This window comes from Lissotriton vulgaris, chromosome 5 (genome assembly GCF_964263255.1).
Source record: "Lissotriton vulgaris chromosome 5, aLisVul1.2, whole genome shotgun sequence".
Lineage (NCBI taxonomy): Eukaryota > Metazoa > Chordata > Amphibia > Caudata > Salamandridae > Lissotriton > Lissotriton vulgaris.
In genome coordinates, this window is record NC_141693.1 from 1,021,993,393 (window position 1) to 1,022,014,532 (window position 21,140).

Sequence of the window (21,140 nt, forward strand, 5' to 3'; positions counted from 1 at the left end):
TTCGATTTAGATCACCAGCAATCACAATGTTATTATCTTGGGAGTGGGCTTCAAGGAGGGGACCCAAAGCCGCTAAAACTTCTGACCTCCCACCCCTGTTACCCCTTGCGTAGATATTGTAGACATTGAACTGACCCAGTATACCTGAGTCTACTCTAATAAGTTGGATATCTCTTATTTCAGGTGTATATCACCTTAATAGTAAACAGAAGACTCTGGCAGACCCAAATGGTTAAACCACCCATAGGTCTTCCCTTTGTACCCTTGGATGCTGGCACAGAGTAGTTTAAGTAACCCTGAGCAAAAGATGGTTCACATAGCCATGTCTCCTGAAAAATACACATATCAAAACTGTTAACAAAGCTTAGCCAATGCTGGGAATCTTGTTTGGAACGCAACCCAGCAATATTCCATGAAACTAACTTCCCCACACCATCCTTGATACCATCGGACGGCTTTGATGTAGTAATTACAGGGGTAACTGTAGTTTGCCATTGATCTAATTCACATGGCATCCCTTGGTACTGGTTGATTTGATTTTAAAACCAGCTCTGCTCCTGGTATCAACCTTTCGATTGGGGCTCAGTGGAAGGGCAGCATCCCATAGTTCAATCCCCGCTACCTCTGTTATTTCTGGTGCTTCCTTACATTCTCCACCATTCAGGTCCACCAAGTTTCCACTAGCTGCTAACGGAGAGACCGATGTTTGTCAATCATTGTTGTCTAACCCAGGGCAGCTCTCCGCACTTGCTCTTCCTGTGGCGTTAGAGATGGGCGCCAGAATATGGGGACATGTTTTCCTTAGTTGGATCTGTGATTGGGATGGAGCACTGGATCTAAACTCCAGTGTAAAGAGATTGTCAGCAAGGAATGCAGATTTCAAAGTTAGCTCTATAGAGTCACATGTAAAATTTGGGGAACTTAACCTTTTTGCATCTAAGATATTCTCCCTAATCACCGAGCGGCATCCTCTAACTTGGCACAGTCAGTGAATCTCTGTTAGTTAGAGAATCTGGGCGCTCGCTGTTGCCAGATTTCATATTCCCTAATTTAGGAACATTAGTCCTATATATTTTGTTCCTTTGGGAGTGAGTTTTATTAGAAACGGTATTCTCCTTATTCACTAAATTACAGGCCTCTGCAGATGTGGAACCCGTGGCCATTCCAGTTGCTTTTATCTGCCGTCCGGCTAGACCAGTGGTTTTTTGTCTTAACTCTTGCCCACTTCCCTCTCCTCTAGAGTGATGGATAGGCAGCCCTTCCTTCGTGACTTTCAGGGGTGGGGGACCAGGACTAAGAACAGCAGCTTTCGCCGTAATATGATCACTATGCTTATTCAAGGCTTTGGCTAGATGTACATTGCTTACTTCATGAGTTTTTGTGGGGAAGAAATTTCGTGCTGCAGGTGTCACATTAGACGTGGACCTTAATAAGCCCTCGCAATTATCATTGACCGTAGAAGTTAGATTAATGATCAATGCCCTCAGTGATTCTATTTCATCCCGTAATAAAATAACAAGGTTAGTCAGAGCACCAACTTCCACAGTCATTGCCTTGTCCCTGCTATTGTTGGTAATTGGGGGGGGGGCGGATAGCTCATTATGGATTTCAGCCAGGACCGCGAACCTGTTACCCAGAAGTACCTGGGGGACAGATGGCGATGACAGGTTCACACTCTCGGAATCAGGGTAAATAATCGGACCTTCATTGCTGAGAGACTCATTAGATGTAGTTAGACAGTCCCCAATGAGATTAACCATGCCATCCTTAGGTTTCCTTTTTGCTTTAAACATATCTGGGATTATTGGAGGTTCGACAGGATCTTTTGCTGGCTTTAAGGGAACCCCACCCTTGTCACTCGTGGCATCCTCGCTGATATGTCTTTGATCAGTCACAAGGATCTCCCTGCACTCGTCCACAAGAGTATTAATACGATCCATTACACTATTACCAGCTGACTGGCTTGACCTCTTTGATGCTTTCTTCCCTTTACGGAGCTTTGAGGGGTTACCAGTTCAGTTCGCACCCTCCATTGATTTGCGTTTCACCATTGTGCCTGGATATGAACAGCTATTACTAGTACAAACAATGTAACAGCTAAACCTCAACCATTAACAGTCACAAAGAGAACAACAGGTTCCTCTTACCGTTTTTAGCGATGGAAGTCTTTTTAGGCAAGCGTTAGTGATGGGGCCCTGCCCTGCCTTTTCCTGCCTCAGACTGCCACAGACGGCCCGCCCTTTGCCCGGGCTTAGCCCGGCGTCGCCCGCGCGCGGTCCCGCAATGCGGGGGATCAGGCAAGTTTTAAGTGCCTCTGTGCGCGATTCGGCTGATGGCGGCTTCCGCTTCCGCTTCCGCCACTGGGGGACCTGGGTGTTGTAGTCCTCCCAGGCCGCGTCGCGTTGGTGGTGTCTGCGGCAGCAGCTGTGGCGAAGCAAGGCAGACTCGGAGCATCAGCAGCGGGACTCCGTCAAGGGTCTGGGTATTACAGGTGGGAAACCCCACCAACAAAGCAGTGTTCAGCCTCAATTCCCCCGCTCCACCGGGGATCAGGCAAGTTTTAAGCGCCTCCGTGTGCGATTCGGCTGATGGCGGCTTCCGCTTCCGCCGCTGGGGGACCTGGGTGTTGTAGTCCTCCCAGGCCGCGTCGCGTTGGTGGTGTCTGCGGCAGCGGCTGGGGCGAAGCAAGGCAGACTCTGAGCATCAGCAGCGGGACTCCGTCAAGGGTCGGGGGATTACAGGTGGGAAACCCCACCAACAAAGCAGTGTTCAGCCTCAATTACCCCGCTCCACCGGGGATCAGGCAAGTTTTCAGCGCCTCCGTGCGCGATTCGGCTGATGTCGGCTTCCGCTTCTGCCGCTGGGGGACCTGGGTGTTGTAGTCCTCCCACGCCGCGTCGCGTTGGTGGTGTCTGCGGCAGCGGCTGTGGCGAAGCAAGGCAGACTCGGAGCATCAGCAGCGGGACTCCGTCAAGGGTCGGGGGATTACAGGTGGGAAACCCCACCAACAAAGCAGTGTTCAGCCTCAATTCCCCCGCTCCACCGGGGATCAGGCAAGTTTTAAGCGCCTCCGTGTGCGATTCGGCTGATGGCGGCTTCCGCTTCCGCCGCTGGGGGACCTGGGTGTTGTAGTCCTCCCAGGCCGCGTCGCGTTGGTGGTGTCTGCGGCAGCGGCTGTGGCGAAGCAAGGCAGACTCGGAGCATCAGCAGCGGGACTCCGTCAAGGGTCGGGGGATTACAGGTGGGAAACCCCACCAACAAAGCAGTGTTCAGCCTCAATTACCCCGCTCCACCGGGGATCAGGCAAGTTTTCAGCGCCTCCGTGCGCGATTCGGCTGATGTCGGCTTCCGCTTCTGCCGCTGGGGGACCTGGGTGTTGTAGTCCTCCCACGCCGCGTTGCGTTGGTGGTGTCTGCGGCAGCGGCTGTGGCGAAGCAAGGCAGACTCGGAGCATCAGCAGCGGGACTCCGTCAAGGGTCGGGGGATTACAGGTGGGAAACCCCACCAACAAAGCAGTGTTCAGCCTCAATTCCCCCGCTCCACCGGGGATCAGGCAAGTTTTAAGTGCCTCCGTGCGCGATTCGGCTGATGGCTGCTTCCGCTTCCGCCGCTGGGGGACCTGGGTGTTGTAGTCCTCCCAGGCCACGTCGCGTTGGTGGTGTCTGCGGCAGCGGCTGTGGCGAAGCAAGGCAGACTCGGAGCATCAGCAGCGGGACTCCGTCAAGGGTCGTGAGAGTACAGGTGGGAAACCCCACCAACAAAGCAGTGTTCAGCCTCAATTCCAGGACAAATCACGCACTGGAATGCCCTTTTCACATCTCTTGAGTCATGTTTGCTACTGTGAATTTCTCTACCATGATGTTGGTACCTTAGGCCAAGTAGCAAATGAGTTTCTTATGGCTCAATCGGGCCAGATACTGTGCGACTAGTCACAAGATTGTGCCAACGCGTCTGTTTATGAAGCCCACATTGTAAAGGTGACAACCTGGTCCTTACGATGGGGTGCATCTTCCAAAATATTGTGAGGAAATGCTACTGGCACTGAAAGCCTTCCTGCTAGTAGTCTATTCCAGACAAGTGATGGTTCACATAGGCACAAGTACAGTTCCATATATTGTGATGAAACAGGGAGGCTTGTGCTCTGCATAGCTCGGCTAGCTGGTTACACTTCTATTTGGACTTCATATCAAGTTTTTGTGGCTTTTAGAAGCAATAATGCTCAACAATAATTCTCGCTGAGTGGCTGCCAACTTCACTGTTGGCTGATAGATAATGTCAGTCAATGTCCTGTGTTACACTGGGGCTCTGCCTTCTTTTGGTTTCTTGGCACACTCCATTAGGGCTAAGGTGGTGTCCGTTTCATTCTTCAAGCATTTACCTGTCGGGGACCTATGAAAGGAGGCTGTACTTGCAACTTCACCCACAATCTATAAAAGTAGAATCTTGGAGGCTTCTTAAAGCAATACGAGAATGGACTTGAAGGTTTCTTCTCTGGCCTGCTTCCCTAAATGTAAGCAGTTTCAACCAGTTCTGCCTATTAATAGTACTTTTTTTTTTTTTACAGATGTGAAACGAGTTTTAAGGCTGCACATACTCCCAGTTTAAATGTGCTCACGTACAACATTTATATAGTTACTTTCTGTATTCATAGCTCTCATTAAACACAGATCTTTCCCACTTCAATAAATAAATGTAGAAAAGTGCAGTTATTTGCAGTATCAAGGATCTCATTGATGATCATATTGTTAATGTTATATGTTATGTTACATGTTGTCATGCTCTCATCACTGATGCAGGTGCAGAGGTCCTACACAATGCAGTGCGATGTGGTGGATTTAGAATTATGTAGCTATTAAAAACTTTACATTTGGTTTTTTTTAGGTTTTGAACTTGAATGCTCCTTCAACTAAAAGCGAAGCTTTTAAAGGACTTTTTGAATTCTTGATAATTTACTACTTTCCATAGGCAATCCATTTTGTCCAGTAACATACGTTTTTAACTGAATTGTTGCATTTTATTTTGGTATATTTTTACAAGCCGTCCTTTTTTAGGAATCGCCTGCAGACCGCTTTTAGCCGAAAGACATCTTGTGGCAGATATCAAAAACCTAACTAGCTTTCTGCTTTCCATTGGTTGGCTTTACTATCATTCTCATTTGCTTGCTTCTTATTCATTGGTTTCCCTTCTTCTTCTTGAGCTAGTCCCTGCGCTGGAGCATAGCTTCTTTACCACTATTTTGATTGGATTACTTGTATGCTTCCACTTCTTACATTTAGGAAACACATTTTCCTTGAAGCACTCCATGAGAGTGCATGTGTTTTCTTGCTCTCTCCCCTATAGGCTTTGCGCTGCTCTGTCCTCCCACCACCCAAGCTTGTCCATTTTTGCCTCCACTTGCTGTCACTTTCGTGAATTGCTTCTTTTATCCTACTCCTTTTTGCTCCCTTCTCTTTTATCATGTCTATTGCTTATCCCACCTGCCTATTTATTTATTTTTATATTTATCTCCTTCAACATCGACTTTACATATCGCTCCACCTGCTACTCTGTTGCTCACCCACCTCTTGCAGTGTGTGTGCGTGTGTGTGATATATATATATGTGAACAAGGGCAACTGCCCGAAACGCGTCAGTCTCGTATGCTGCCTTTGCCTTAAGAAAATAAAAAGAACTTGCCTTGATTTTGGGACTCGTGTCGTTTTCTGGGTCTGGGGCTCCAGATTTCAGTCTTCGTGCTTTGCCTGCATATATATATATATATATATATATATATATATATATATATTTTTTTTTTACAGCAATTGTGGTCCAAACTGCGGCGCGCTCTCGCTGCTGGTGCGACATGTAGGGGAGAAACCACAAACCCCTTGAAAAAATGTTCAGCAATGGAGAAATAATGCCGCACTCCCAGGAGTTCAGTAAAAGCTGTTCTTTATTGAAGACACACGTTTTCATTCAGCTTTATGTTAGAGCCCCATGATGCATTTCGACTTCCGTCTTCCTCGGATGGTGATTGCTCACAGCTGTTGCGCACATTGTGCTTTCGGGTCTTTTTTCACGTTTTATTAAACGTCCTTTTTTGAGCATTCTGGTAAATGTAGTTGTCGCTAAGTGCGTTCCACGAATGCCCCTTTGAATTTATGAAAATTGCTTCCTCCTGGGCCCTTTCTCCCTTCTCTTATCCTGGGCCGCATCGGTGCTTTACAACCAAAGATGAAAGCCTCAAGGGGTTTGTGGTTTCTCCCCTACATGTCGCACCAGCAGCGAGAGTGCGCCACAGTTTGGACCACAATTGCTGTAAAAACAACTCAAGAGACGGCAGCGCCCGGTGCCTGAAGACTTTCAAAGTGGACGGGGAGATACCAATCTCCAGCGGAGTGCACTCAGCACTTGAAGACCATGGGACCGGAGTGTCTCTTACTTCAAATTCCGCCGAGCGAGACTTTGTTTAAAAGGACAGCTTCATCATATCGCTGAGGCTTTCATCTTTGGTTGTAAAGCACCGATGCGGCCCAGGATAAGAGAAGGGAGAAAGGGCCCAGGAGGAAGCAATTTTCATAAATTCAAAGGGGCATTCGTGGAACGCACTTAGCGACAACTACATTTACCAGAATGCTCAAAAAAGGACGTTTAATGAAACGTGAAAAAAGACCCGAAAGCACAATGTGCGCAACAGCTGTGAGCAATCACCATCCGAGGAAGACGGAAGTCGAAATGCATCATGGGGCTCTAACATAAAGCTGAATGAAAACGTGTGTCTTCAATAAAGAACAGCTTTTACTGAACTCCTGGGAGTGCAGCATTATTTCTCCATTGCTGAACATATATATATATATATATATATATATATATATATAAATAATATATATATATATATATATATATATATATATATATATATATATATATATATATATATATATATATATATATATATATATATATATATATTACTTACTGGCGGTCGCCATTAGGTAGTTATAGTTAGGATTGTTTTCTATAGGAAATCCGCAACATTCTATTGGGAATAACTTTGGCGCCGGTTGAGGAATCTGCCTGTAATTTTCCTTAAATTTGCCTCGCTGCGCTCCGCTCCTTCCCTGAAAGTTTGGGGGGGATTCGTCAAGCGGGGGCCAAGATAAAAGGGGGGGGGTCCCCAAAACGTGTTTTCCCCTTGTTAATTTCCATAGGGCGGTTGGACTCACTTTTAGCCCGAACGGCTGAATGGATTTCCCCAAAACTTGGCAAAATTGTAGGGACTGGTAGCCCGATGTGCGTTGCTATGTCTCAAGATATGTGCTCCAGTGGATTTTGAGTAATTTAGGTTCAGAAAAAATATATATATCTGGGCGGAGCCTAACCACACATCTGATCTGATTGGCTGTCAGCACTTCATCCAAGAAGTGTTGGCAGCCATCTTGGGACCAATATACATGTAGCACCTCATTGAAAAGCATTGTAGTTAATAGAGGGTTTTAGGACTTTAGTTACATTATAAATCATTTGTTGATGGTACCATACTCATTTTACGAATTGTGGTGTGTTCTAAGGTGATTTTACCATGTGAAAAAGCCTTCTGCTGTGATATCATGAATCATGTTTGAAAGAAAACTAATATCTCATGATTTTCCCACAGTGGTTTGGAAGGGGATCTATAAGCTAAACTGAAAGCATATTTTCTGTAAATTCACATTATCTTTCTCTGTCATGTGAGAATGAAGTCTGACATTCTCAGTAAAACATGTACATCCAACAAGGACAGAGACTGTCAGTTGATTCCTTTGTGTTCTACTGCAGCCTCCTAGAGTGTTCTAAAGAACAACTAGAGCGCTAACAGTCCTACTTATTACAAAGGTATAACGCACCTGAAGCCATCGTGATGGGAATAAAGTGGTAACTCTTAAAACAATTAATTTAAAAAGGAACAAAATGAGGGGGTATATTTTGCCATAGAAAGTATTATTAGTGCTGCAGAAAGAAAAATTAGGGCACATTTTGAGTGACTTCTCAAATCCTCTTCTATTTCATTAAAAACTTCAGACATGCAGTCTCTCAAGATGGCCACCAGAGACAAAAGAGCCCAAATGTAGCCCAAATATCACACAGATGTAGCCCAAGTATAGCCCAATGACAGAATGTCCCAGAGTGTTCTAAAGAACAACTAGAGCGCTAACAGTCCTACTTATTACAAAGGTATGGCACACCTGAAGCCATCTTGATTGGAATAAAGTGGTAACACTTAAAACATTTAATTTAAAAAGGAACAAAATGAGGGGGTATATTTTGCCATAGATAGTATGATTAGTGCTGCAGAAAGAAAAATTTGGGCACATTTTGAGACTTCTCAAATCCTCTTCAATTTAATAAAAGAATTCTGACATGCAGACTGAAACATGCACTTTGAATACCAGCAGCAGACTTCCCTGGTGAGCAGTAGCTTTACTACAGTGATCTAATGAGCAACTAGAGTGCTAACATTCAGAATTTATGGCAAATGTGTGACACATTTGAATGCCTTCTTGATGGAACCAAAGTTAAAAAAGCATTTAAAATGCATTAGATCTTGCCCTCGTTTAAGTTAAAGCCATTCTGTTTGCAATGAGGTGGCTTTTTAGCTTTGCTTTTATTAGTGTTTTTTAAACTTTCATGTAAATAACATGCTTTTGTATGCATATATGTATATGTATGCATGCATTTATATTTGTATTTATATAGATATACAGATTATATATGTTTATATATATATATATATATATATACACATACATATATATAAATGCATATATATGCATATATATATGTGTATATGTGTGCGTGTAGAGAGAGGTAGAGAGGTAGAGGTAGAGGTAGAGAGGTAGCGCTAGAGAGGTAGAGACTAGTAGAGAGAGAAGTAGAGAGAGGTAGAGAGGTAGAGAGTAGAGAGTGAGTAATAGAGAGTAGACAGTGAGTAGTAGAGAGTAGTAGAGTGAATAGTAGAGTGAGAAGTAGAGAGTAGTAGAGAGTGCGTAGTAGAGAGTGAGTAGTAGAGAGTAGTAGAGAGTAAGTAGTAGAGTGAGTAGTAGAGAGCAGTAGAGTGAGTAGTAGAGAGCAGTAGAGAGTGAGTAGTAGAGAGTAGTAAAGAGTGAGTAGTAGAGAGTAGAGAGTAGTAGAGAGTGAGTAGTAGAGAGTAGTAGAGAGTGAGTAGCAGAGAGAGAATAGTAGAGAGTAGCAGAGAGTGAGTAGCAGAGAGTGAGTAGCAGAGAGTGAGTAGCAGAGAGTGAGTAGCAGAGAGTGAGTAGTAGAGAGTGAGTAGTAGAGAGTAGAGAATGAGTAGTAGAGAGTGAGTATTTGAGAGTAGTGGAGTAGGAGAGAGTAAGTAGTAGAGAGTAGTGGAGAATATTCCAAAGTTTGGCACAGCACCACTTGCACAATAAGTCCAATCAAATCATATCACTTCGAGTCCTTATTGAAGCGCTGAATCTTGGTGTATATTCAAATGCTTTGATTTTCCTTAAGTTTATGTACCACAGCCAGCCGAAACGTTTCGTTCTGTACAACAGAACTTCTTTAGGGCGTTCTTATTTCCTTCAAATTATGTCGGTATCCTGTTGTCATATAACTAGATATTTCTTCCAAATGTTAGACGAGACGTAAGTACATTCTTATTCAAAGTGACTAGGTATCAATTTTACCCACACAATTCGGGCAGACTTGAATAATTTATAGCATCCTCAAAGTCAGTCTTTCAAAAATTCCAAAGTATAGGACTTGATAATCCAAATCCGAATGTTTCTCAAGAAAAGTCATTTTCAATCGTTCGGAAAATCGGTGTTTGGGCAGATATGACCCAGGGACCCTCAGTATGCAAGGGGAATTAGTCCCCCCTCTGCAAACGCGCCAGTGGCCTGCGTTGCAGAGAGGTGTAAAAAGGGGCATAGCCTCATTATACCTTTGTGCAATGCAGCCCCCTGGCGCATACTGGAGGTTCCAGTGGGCTAGTTGGCCCCCAGGGACCCCTAGTATGCAAGGGGAATTAGTTCCCCCTCGTCAAACATGCACGGGGGCTGCGTTGCAGAGAGGTGTAAAAAAAGGTGTGGCCTCATTACACCTCTCTGCAATGCAGCCCCCTGGCGCATACTGGAGGCTCCTGGTGGGCTAGTTGGCCCCCAGGGGCCCCCAGTATGCAAGGGGAATTAGTTCACCCTCTTCAAACATGCACGGGGGCTGCGTTGCAGAGAGGTGTAAAAAGGGGCGTGGTTAATCAGTTTAATACTTTGCTCTCCATAGCAAATTGTCCTTCCACAAAATTTGCAAACTATTTTGAAATCTCCAAACTGGGTTTGGATGTTTGGGACCATCTCACTAGTCTCTGGACCCGATGGAGTGGGTTGCCTACCTTGGGACGTGCTTGGTGAAGATTGGGGAGGGTTTCTGGTCATTTCTCTGACCTCTGCCGCAGCATAGTTGTTTGGGTGCCGGCGTTGCATGTGGCGAATCATGGTGTTGTTGCCAAAAGAATACTTTTTGGCAGGGTTCCCCCTGGAAAGTACAGTGCCACACATCAGACAAGTAACCTTTGGCGCATTAACTTTCTTGAGGCCCCTTGGGATTTAAAAAAACTCCCAGACAATGTGCTCCTTTGGCTTATAGGTGGTAGTATCTTCAGGCAGGTACCGCCTCTCCTCCTCCTCCTCCTCCTCTTCTTCTTCTCCACCACTCTGGTGTTGTGGTGATCCTTGTGGTGGTGGTGGTGGTGGTGGTGGTTGAGATGCTCCTGCTGCTGCTGCTACTGTAGCCATTTCTCAGTACAAATAGGTACAAATGGGTCTGCAAACAGGTCTTCCTCAGTCAAAGTAAAAAGTGAGAATGAGAAAAAAAGGTGGGGGCTTTCATCTTTTGGAAAACAAAACTGTCCTGAACCAATGAAAAGTGTTATTTTCAGGTCACATGACCCGACGCGCTTATGCTACGAGCCCCGGGGCGCGCCCGGGGGCGCTTACGTAGCGCGATCGTATGCGCTCGAGTGCTTCCGGGTGTGCTTACGCCGTGCGTATCACGCGGACGCAGCGACGCGATACGTCAAGATGATGTTTTCATTCGTGGCAATAGCGCTAATGGGACGCTCACCGGTACTCGCACCGGGGCGCGCCGCATGACTGCGCTTACCGGTACGTGCACCGGGAGTGCTCCAGGGCAAAAAAAAAAAAAACATGAACAATATGCATAAAAAAAATAGTATTACATAAATATACAATATAGGATTCATTATAAAAAATATTACATTTCATAGCTATAGAAATTCGCTATTAAAAAACCTTTGAAATTCACTGAAAAAAACATAGGTTTGATGCCCTAAATATAGTTAGGAATTAGCATTTAAAAAACCTATGAAATTCACTGAAAAAAACATAGGTTTCACACCAGTTATAGTTAGGAATTAGCATTTAAAAAACCTTTGAAATTCACTGAAAAAACCATAGGTTTCACACCAGTTATAGTTAGGAATTAGCATTTAATAAACCTATTAAATTCACTGAAAAAACCATAGGTTTGACACCAGTTATAGTTAGCTGGAAATTTTACTGACATAAAACCATTAAAATTCCCACGTTATAGTTAGTTGGACTCACTATAACTTGCGCGCCTGCAATGCACTTCTGATGGCGTCACATATTACATCACTCATGACATGGTCAGTGACATCACTCATGACATCACTGATGACACCATCCTTGTGACAGAGTGTCAGACCTCCTTTCAGTGTAATGTAACCCTTGAAACACATGTTCAAAAATAGAAACTAACATTTTCAAAAAATGGAGATACCCATACCAGTTACAACAACCAATTCAGTAATTCCACCATCTATATACACATCCACTCATTCACCAACAGTTCTATATAGTCACTCATACATATACTCACTCATCATATGTAGTGATACACCTATACATCCTGTTACACACCGACAGTCATCCAAAAGTTACTCACACACATACTCACACATGCAAATAAACTATTGAACATCCATTTATTTGCATATACAACTATACACACACTACCACCTTACTTCTAAGGAAACTTACACATACTTACTCTCTTAAAGAATCACTTATAGAAACACATACTTATTTAAACAAGTGTTGTCGCTGACCATGTCATGAGTTATGTAATATGTGACGTAAGCAGCAATGCATTGCGGGCGCGCGAGTTATAGTTAGCTGAACTAATTATAACGGGGGAATTTCAAAGGTTTTGTATGAGTAAAATGACCAGCTAACTATAACTGGTGTGAAACCTATGTTTTTTTCAGTGAATATATATATGTATGTATATATGTTGTTTTGGGTCTTTGAAATCTAACGTGTCTGTTTTTCATTTTTTTTATTTCAAAGGAAATTAGGTAAATTCCTTCTTATTTCCAACAAATTGTATTTTTTATTTTATTTCGAACAGGTGAACCTGGAGTACCTTGAAGCCAAGCTGCAATCTCTAGATGGAGAAGAACTAATGAAGATAAAAGATAACATTAACAGTCTGTTCCAACACTGCATCCAGGCTTTGGGAGAGGAGCACCAGATCACAGTGGTGAATGCGTTACAGGTACCATTCAATAGCATTCGACATCACGTTCCTGCTTCTCTTACAGGTCAAGGGCTGAATACTTTGTGACTTGTATTTATACATGGTTAGAGGGGGGGCATCCATGGTTGACCAAGTATGAGCCATGGTTTATCTTCGAATGTAAAAATAAATGTCTCCACTATGAAACAGTTTCTAATGAACACTTACTGAGCTTAGATCACTGAACAATATGTGAAGAATCTACTCCAGAGCAAGAGAGGTAATTTCAGAAAAATTTAAACGGAGACTTCCGCCTTCATTGTGAGGAACTGCAGTAAATAAGGGTGACCAAGCACTTTGTTCAGAACCATAAGTGTCATAGACTGTCTGCCCACATATCATTAATTTCCCTTAGTAGCAGATGACTGGTTGACAACAGGTGCAGTGTTATGGGTATTGTTCAATCACAAACGTTTGTGACCCTGGATTTAACCAGCTTTCAAACAAAACCCTAGCTAAGCAAAATAATACGTAGTGCCTTGGGCTAATTCATTCTTTAGGGTGACTGTTTGGTGTTTGCCTAAATTAAAGTCAACCAAACCATTGCTAAATAAGTTCTTTAATTTGGTGTTTGGTTACTGAGTAGAATTGATTGGATGTCTAACCAATGATTCACTTTCTGGTGCTCTCTAGCATGGGATAGCACCACTCCCACCATGACTCTTTTATCGAATACTGAAGCCTTTTTCCTGAGGTGGGTGGACTTTGATCCTTCTCTGTCCCTAAAGAGGAGGACATGCCCTCCTCTCTTGGTCTGTCTGTTTCTCTCTTTCTTGCCTCCCAAAAAAAAGCAAGTGTACAGAAGAAAGAATAGGAATATGAGCAAAGGCTACATTTCATTCTGGGTACCTTTCATGGGTGTCATGCAATCTATACTTTCAGGAGTCTCGGGTACTTGAATGTTGTCAGGATTGATTTTCTCATGGATAACCGCAGATTTTTCATCTTTGAACATTTCCCAATGCACCAGACTAGATCCAGAGAGGTTTTTGTAGCAGTGCACTCGCATGCTGCTAGGTGTCCTCGTACATCTCTGTGTGTGCTCTATACCGCCCTGTAAGGGACAGGGCGGAGCAACATATAAGCATCACTCATGCACACTGATGGTAGTTCCTTTCTATCTGCGCCTTCTGAAATGGATCTGACGTGCTGCTGCAGAAATTGTCGGTCACCCAAAGGTGATTTGAGATTCGGAGGTGAAACTGTATTTCGCCGAACACAAGAAGATGATGTGACTTTCATCGAGATCCTGCTCCCATTCTAAGTCACGGCCTTGGAGGCTGTACTGGACAATGGGACTTTCTCTGCTCAAAGACCTCTGGTAAGTCCAGGTCCCAAAGGCAAGCATAAAAAAGCGACTCCCAATTCCAAGCAGAAGGTGCAAATGCATTAACATTTAAGTCACACTTTTTCGAGGTTGACAGCCACAGAGCCAATTCTGCAGCTGAACAGTATGTGCCTTGAATTTCCAGGGCCGTCGGGACCCCACAAAAGATTGAGGTCTTCAAATAGGCTTTTTCCAGATATTCAGGGTGCTTCTAGCTTCCTTTAGCATGCCTTTGAGCTTCAAGAAACCTGAAGAGCCTTCAGTCAGGTTGGAGCGAGCAGGTCCCTCCCAGGCGCTGTCTGTCTCCTTGGATCCCATACTGGACCTTTATTGATTCCTGTACACACTTGCAACCCTAGCCTTATGATCTACACTTGTTCCCACCACTTTGCTGCTGGCTCCCACTCTGCCAGTGCTGAATGATGATCCGGCGCTGACAAGCATGTCGGACCCTGAGGCAATATCAGCCCATGCAGGACTGATGCCATCAATGAAATTACAAAAGTGCAACCAATTGTCAAGCAGCCAGACTTTAACCCTTTGCCTTTACTCCTTCACAGTTACCCGCTAGAGCCTCAGTAATCTTTTTGTTTCTGACTATGACCCTGTTCCAAACCAGGGTGCACCTGGAAATGCTGATGGCCCACTCACCCCAGCGGCACATATTCCCAAAAAGATTGAAATTCGATGGAAAAAATCTTGATTTTTCCACTATACCTTTTGGTACCTTTCTTGTTGTGGGTGATGGAGCCACAGAACATTTGTTGTTATCTATCGAGTTTCTCTCCATCTTTGGTTTCAAAACTATGGTCAGTGTGCAAAAAGAACCCATTCTGCAAAATCCTCTCTGAGTCTCCCATAGTATTATGGGTAACCTCAAATTCAAAGTCCTACAAATAGCCTCTAATAATAAACTCAGATTCTTGTGCACATTCCAAAAATGCATGGCTTTCCTTTATGACCATTTTTCATTCTTAGATTTTACCTTATTAAGTTATGTGTGGTTGCTGCACAACTTTTCTTCCCATTTATCCAAAAAAGCTCCACTTTTTTGCTATATTGTGGGCAGTGTTCCCTGCAACCTGCGCGCGTGCGCGGCCGCCCACTTCAGTGACTCCGAGCGCGCACTGGTCTTAGTGAAGCGCGCACATACCGAGAGAACAATCGCGCCGCCGCTTTTAAAACGCGAGCGGCGCGAAAACCGGTAATTTTCAAGTGCACTTTCCCATAGTAAGTGGCTCTTGCACTTGCTACATTTATTTTCTAATGGGCCACAGCAGCGGGCTGATTGTGGGCCATTGTGAAAATATTCCTGTTAATTGCAGCGCAGTAGGGTGCTGCAATTAACGGGAATACTTTCACAAGTGCCCACAATCAACCCTCAGCCCAGCTCCATTAAGAAAAGCCGCATCAAGTTAAAAAACACAACGTGTAAAGTGCACGTCGTGCTTTTGGGCCTGTGGGCATTTCTTTTCTTAATGGAGCTCGGTTGAGGGTCGATTGTGGGCGCTTTTGAAAGTATTCCCGGTAATTGCAGCACCCTACTGCGCTGCAATTAACAGGAATATTTTCACAATGGCCCACAATCAGCCCTCAGACGTGCTCTCTTATTGCAAAAACAGAAATGCGACATGAAAGAGAACCAACAACTTGGTAATGGTAATTTTCTACTGCAGTTAACAAAAAAAGCGTTGGATCAGTAGCCTCGATTCTCTTCCTACGTAGCTGGATGTTTATATATCCCCAAGTCGATGGCGCTGTTTACGATACTTTCACCTTTGAAACTTCGTTCTCTGACCTCCAGCCTGAATGCTCGTAAACATGTGTCAGAATCAGGGAGTTTATTACGAAAAACATTGTTCCTATGAACATTGCTCGCTCTTTGTTTAGCTTTTGCTAAGATCCGGTATTAGTGAGTCTGTTGTAAGATACAAAAAGTATTAATTTGTAAGATAAAATGCCTACACAGCAACAATGTTATGAGTAAAATTCCTACCTCTCCTGGCCACTGTACCATAAAGAATTAAAGAACTTCAACACATCTTTTATCAGCATCAGGCAGCCGTAGTCCGAGCAGACCATAACTACAGCACTAGTGACCAAATAGGTGCCGGTCCAACTGGCACCACTTAGTTAAGAGCCTGGTTCTTGTAGTGGCTCTGTGAAGTCCGCAGCCTGCTGGTGTGATCTGGTGCAGCATGTAGCAGTGTACCGACCGGGGCAGGCACCGCTCGGCAGGGCTCGGTAATCATTATTGTTAGGGTTGAAGAAGCGCTAGTCAAGTCTAATACAGAATACCGGCAGGCTGTAATGCGTGCCACGCTCTCCTCATTTCTGGTGCTTTACAGTAGTTTTAAGATCTTCTTAGAGTTTCTTGTCGCTCAAATGGGTGTCATTTCTGATAGTTCAAGGTTTCCCTCATCTCCATGGCTCTTTGTCACAGAAACGTGGCTTAATGAGACATGCAACCCAGCTGTTGAATTCGCTATTCCACGTGGCTTTAAAATCACTAGACAAGATCGCCCCTTAGGCAGAGGAGGTGGCATAGCAGCCATTTTCAGAGAAAAATTGACTTTTTCTCTTGATCCTTTGGGCCCCCCAGCTGATGCTGAGGTGCTCCACTTTTCTCTTTCTTTGGGGGCACATTTTACCTTAGGTGGAACTTTGGTGTATCGGCCACCTGGCCATGCAGGTAAATTTCTAGAGGCACTAGAGGACATGATAGTCCCACGGGCCCTGAAATACTCTAGATATCTCCTTTTGGGGGACTTTAATATTCATGTGGATCATCTAGATCTACCTGATACAGTTCGGTTAAACAATGCTTTTGCGATGGCCCAGCTAAAACAGTGGGTTAAGGCTCCCACTCATTCAGGGGGTCACGTCCTTGACCTAGTATGCACTAACTTTGATATAAATATGTCTTACCCTGAAATAGTAACCTGGTCTGACCATATGCTGATTAGGTTCACTTGGTCCCTATCCCGCCCCGTTGAGACCAATCAATCAGCTGCTCATACACAGAAAATTAATATAGTTACGCTTTGTGATCAACTAGATACCTCTCGCCCTACACTTCCCTCTGAAATTGAGTCAGCCGTTAGTTCTTTCAACTCATGGATTGAATGTGGAGCTGCTTCTTCAATTAAAACAGGTCGTGTCTGTAGAGTGCGCTCTACCCCTTCTAAACCTTGGTTCTCTAATACTCTCCGCGATCTCAAATCAGGTTGTAAAAAACTTGAAAGACGTTGGAGACAAGCCTATCTCCCTGAGGCTAAGAAAGAACTGAGGACGGCACAAAAGAAGTACTACGCAGCGATAAAATCGGCAAAAAGTCTATACTACGATAGGCGTATAACCAAGGCTAACAACAATAGCAGGGAAATCTTTGCTATTGTTAAAAGCTTTGTTTCTCCATGTGCCGCTCAACCTCTTTTAACCTCTTCGGCCAAATGGTGTGAAGAACTCTCTGTGTTCTTCGTGGACAAAATTGCTAAAATTCAAGACGATTTACTCACTGTTTGTCATAATTTTCCATCCTCAATGACTATTCCACCCCCCATTATGCCTGTCCCTATGGATCAGTTTGTCCTTTTTACTCCAGTTGATAAAACAGACGTTGTTAAAATTCTTGCTACTCTACAATCAGGATCCCCCGCTGACCCTTGCCCTGCCAGAGTCCTTGCGGGCCTGGCTAATACAGTTGGCCATGAGGTGACACATATAGTTAACCTCTCTCTTTCCACTGCCACTGTTCCGGCATGTTGGAAGCAGGCCAAACTGCTACCACTTCTTAAAAAAAATGGCTTAGACCCTAGGGTCCCCGCTAACTTCCGGCCCATATCATTGTTGCCGGCCCTGGCAAAGATATGTGAAAAAGTCGCATTCACACAGTTGGATAAATTTGTTGAAAGCTCTCAGGCTCTTCACCCAGCGCAATCAGGCTTTAGAGCTGCTTTCAGCACAGAGACGGCTTTAGTTGAGGTTTCTGAGGCTATCCGGGAATGTCTGGACGGAGGTGGCAGAGCGGCTCTGATTCTATTGGACCTCTCTGCCGCCTTCGATACGGTTCCTCACTCCCTTTTTCTTACCAGATTAGCGGCCATAGGCATAACTGGCTCCACTCTTGGCTGCCTGACATCTTTTTTAGATAACCGGTCCCAGCAAGTGTGGATGCCGCCTTTTTCCTCCTCTCCCAAAAAACTTACAACTGGTGTCCCACAGGGCTCCACCCTCAGCCCCCTGCTTTTTAATATATATATGACCCCTCTCATTTATCTTGCGGAACAGCTGGGAGCAAAAATTATGGCCTATGCCGATGATACACAACTTTTGTTCACATGGCCTAAAAACAACTTGGACACGTCGAGAGTTCAATTCTGTCTATCATCGGTCTTTCGCTGGCTGGCCTGTGCCCAACTTAAATGTAATGAGAGCAAATCTGAAATCTTGCTGTATGGTTCCTTTCCAGATAACCTTAGTGACTCTCTCTGGCCCACCGATCTCCCATGCCCCAAATCCATCGGTGGACCTGCAAAAAACCTAGGAGTCTGGTTTAGTGACAACCTCAGATTTGAGGACCATCTGAAAAAACTTACTGGGATTTGCTTCTCCACTCTCAAAACATTGCGCAGATTTCTTCCTCTGCTTCCGAGAGAGACCAAGGAGACGGTCATTCGCGCTCTCATATTATCCAGATTGGATTATGCGAATGGCCTCTTCTGCGGACTTCCGGCCTATTTGATTCATCGTCTCCAAGTCATTCAAAATGCTGCGGTCCAGCTGTTGTTTAATATACCCAGAAGCTCTAGTGTCCGTCAACCTCTCAGAACTCTTCACTGGCTCCCAGTTGCTCAAAGGATTTTATTTAAAATCCTCGTGCTGGCATACCGAGCAGTCCATCAAACGGGCCCAGTTTACCTAAGGAATAGATTTTCCCTTTATGTCCCCAACCGCCCTCTCAGGTCAACCAATCTCCACCAAATGAATGTGCCAAAGTTTAAATACAGCAGGCTCGGCGGCCAATCCATCTCTGTCAGAGCGGCGAGAGCTTGGAATACCCTTCCTCTCCATTTGAGAACATCTTCATCCATTATGGTGTTCAGGAAGGGCCTAAAAACCCATTTCTTTAACATCACTTCTTAATGGATGTCCCTCTAATCTGGATTTATTCTGATCTGTCTTCCCTTTCTCTCGCGCCAGGATACTATCATTTTAGTAACAGAGCGCGCTACAAAAGCCTCTATAATAATAATAATTTGCTTGCGAGAAAGGGTCACTCATAGTCGTTGAAGTGTCACTCATAATTACACTGCAATTATGGAAAAGTCACACATAACAATCTGAAACCTTGGCAGCTATGTATTTGGCACTCCAGTGAGTGCCGCCACTGAGGCTGCTGGACAGTCTCAGCTGGTGGTGCCTGCTCCCTGATATGGTAATGCCACATGAGTCTGGGCTGAACTCGGCTGCTGGAGTTTATTTGGTGCCTGAGGCCTCTCATAACTCTGGCCCCGCCAGCACCCAGAGGAAGAGTTTTTAACGTTTCACCAGTCCTAGTCAGTGCTGCCCAGCCCTGCAACCGTAGCGGTCAGCGTAATCAGTTTTTTACATGTAAGTTTTACATTTCTGGGCAAATCCCTTAACAAAAAAAAATGAATGTCTGGTAGTCTATAACGTAACTGGTGCTCATGTAAAGTGCTCTGACCCCTCCGGGTGGAGTTTGCGTACATAAAACTAGAAAAAAGAACAAAAGTGTATGAAGCTTCACTTTTTTCAAGCTGTCCCTCGCACTTATTATTTTCTTTTAAACCACAGGGTACAAATGTATGAATGTGCCTAATTGCTACAAGTATTAGAATAATTTTGCCAAGTATTATTAATATAGGTTCTGTTTTTGAAAAATGTCATCATAAATAGGTCGGGAAGGTGGCTAGGTGTGCTGAATGCTTGTCGCTGGCTAGTTTGATGTTTTGGAATTTAAAACTGGGTAAAGCAGACTTATCCTCCCATCTTTTCGATGTGAGTACCCTAAACTATGTAATTGTAACAACTACTATTTTCATACCTTATAAATGGCAGAAATGTAGTGTTTACTGCTGTACAAAATTAAACTTTAATGATTGTATCCTAGATATTGGGTTTAAAGATCTGAAAAGTGACTAACGACATTTGTTAAGAGAAACTCCTCAAATGCATCGTTGCCAGACCCTTTCATTAACAGTTACACCCTTTTGATCAATAAGACCTACAATATTTTGAAACTGCTTCAAACCCCTGAAATGGAAAGTTAGGATACTGATATGAGTTGTGTGCCCAGAAGATATAAAAGTAAAGAAATAATCCTAAAACATTGCATACCCCCATGCCTTTGCACTTTATTGCACCATAATACAGCTAAGTACATCATGCTGAAATCAAATGAACACAGGGAAGGTATTTTGATGTTGCAGACAGTACAAAAATAAGCAAAATCACTTAAAGCTGCAATTTTTACATTTTATCTGTACATACTACAAAGAACAAATATAAATAGAAAGCAGTTTTAAAAGTGTTCTGGGGGTGATCTATGAGTGACTAACACTTAAAGTAAACACATACTGAAAAGGCACATTCCAATTAATAAATTCAATTTTGTATTCAGTCCTATTTAGTATCAGATCCAGGCCTTTGCAGATTCTTTGAATAACAACTAATGGCCAATTTTTCACTGGAAAAGGTATCAACCCTAGGGTGAGTTACCTGACTGCTGCTTCCCACCAGTGTCTGAGAGCAGCTTTGCTTTCAAGTCTTGAGCTGCGGTGTGTTTTGTTGCTTCAGCCGGGGAGGAAGGAAACAGTCTATAGCTCCAATTTAAAGATGTGTGAGAGCGCATGGAGAGCCACAGGCAGTTCTCCTCAGGAGTTTCTCGCTCTGGCTCACGGCAGTTTTTGCTTCTTACGGGGCTCCTTGCATGCTGTTTAATGGGGGCCCAGCCACCAGCCCAAGCAGCTCAATGCCTTCTATGGTGATGCTAGTAAAATGAAAACATCCTGCATAGTCTCAGTCACCGACGCTGACATTGTGAAGTCCTGTAAGCACGTACATTGCCACTGTGCCTGCAGCCAGCACCACAATAAGAAAAACAATGTTTTATTTCCCCAACACTTAATTCATAGTTGTATCTCAGTATTTACTGTGGATGACGCTATTCAGTAATTCTGTCAAAGGCG

The 21,140-nt window shown here is 44.1% G+C and overlaps 1 protein-coding gene across 2 annotated transcripts in view; it reads left to right on the forward strand.

Annotated features, from left to right (window-relative positions):
* Nucleotides 1-21,140, forward strand: part of ARMH3 (armadillo like helical domain containing 3) — a 624,464-nt gene that overhangs the window by 151,808 nt on the left and 451,516 nt on the right. For both annotated transcript variants that reach the window (XM_086922652.1, XM_086922653.1), the window contains exon 4: nt 12,435-12,581. In XM_086922652.1, coding sequence (XP_086778778.1) covers nt 12,435-12,581 — 147 coding nt within the window. The remainder of the gene's footprint in view (nt 1-12,434; nt 12,582-21,140) is intronic.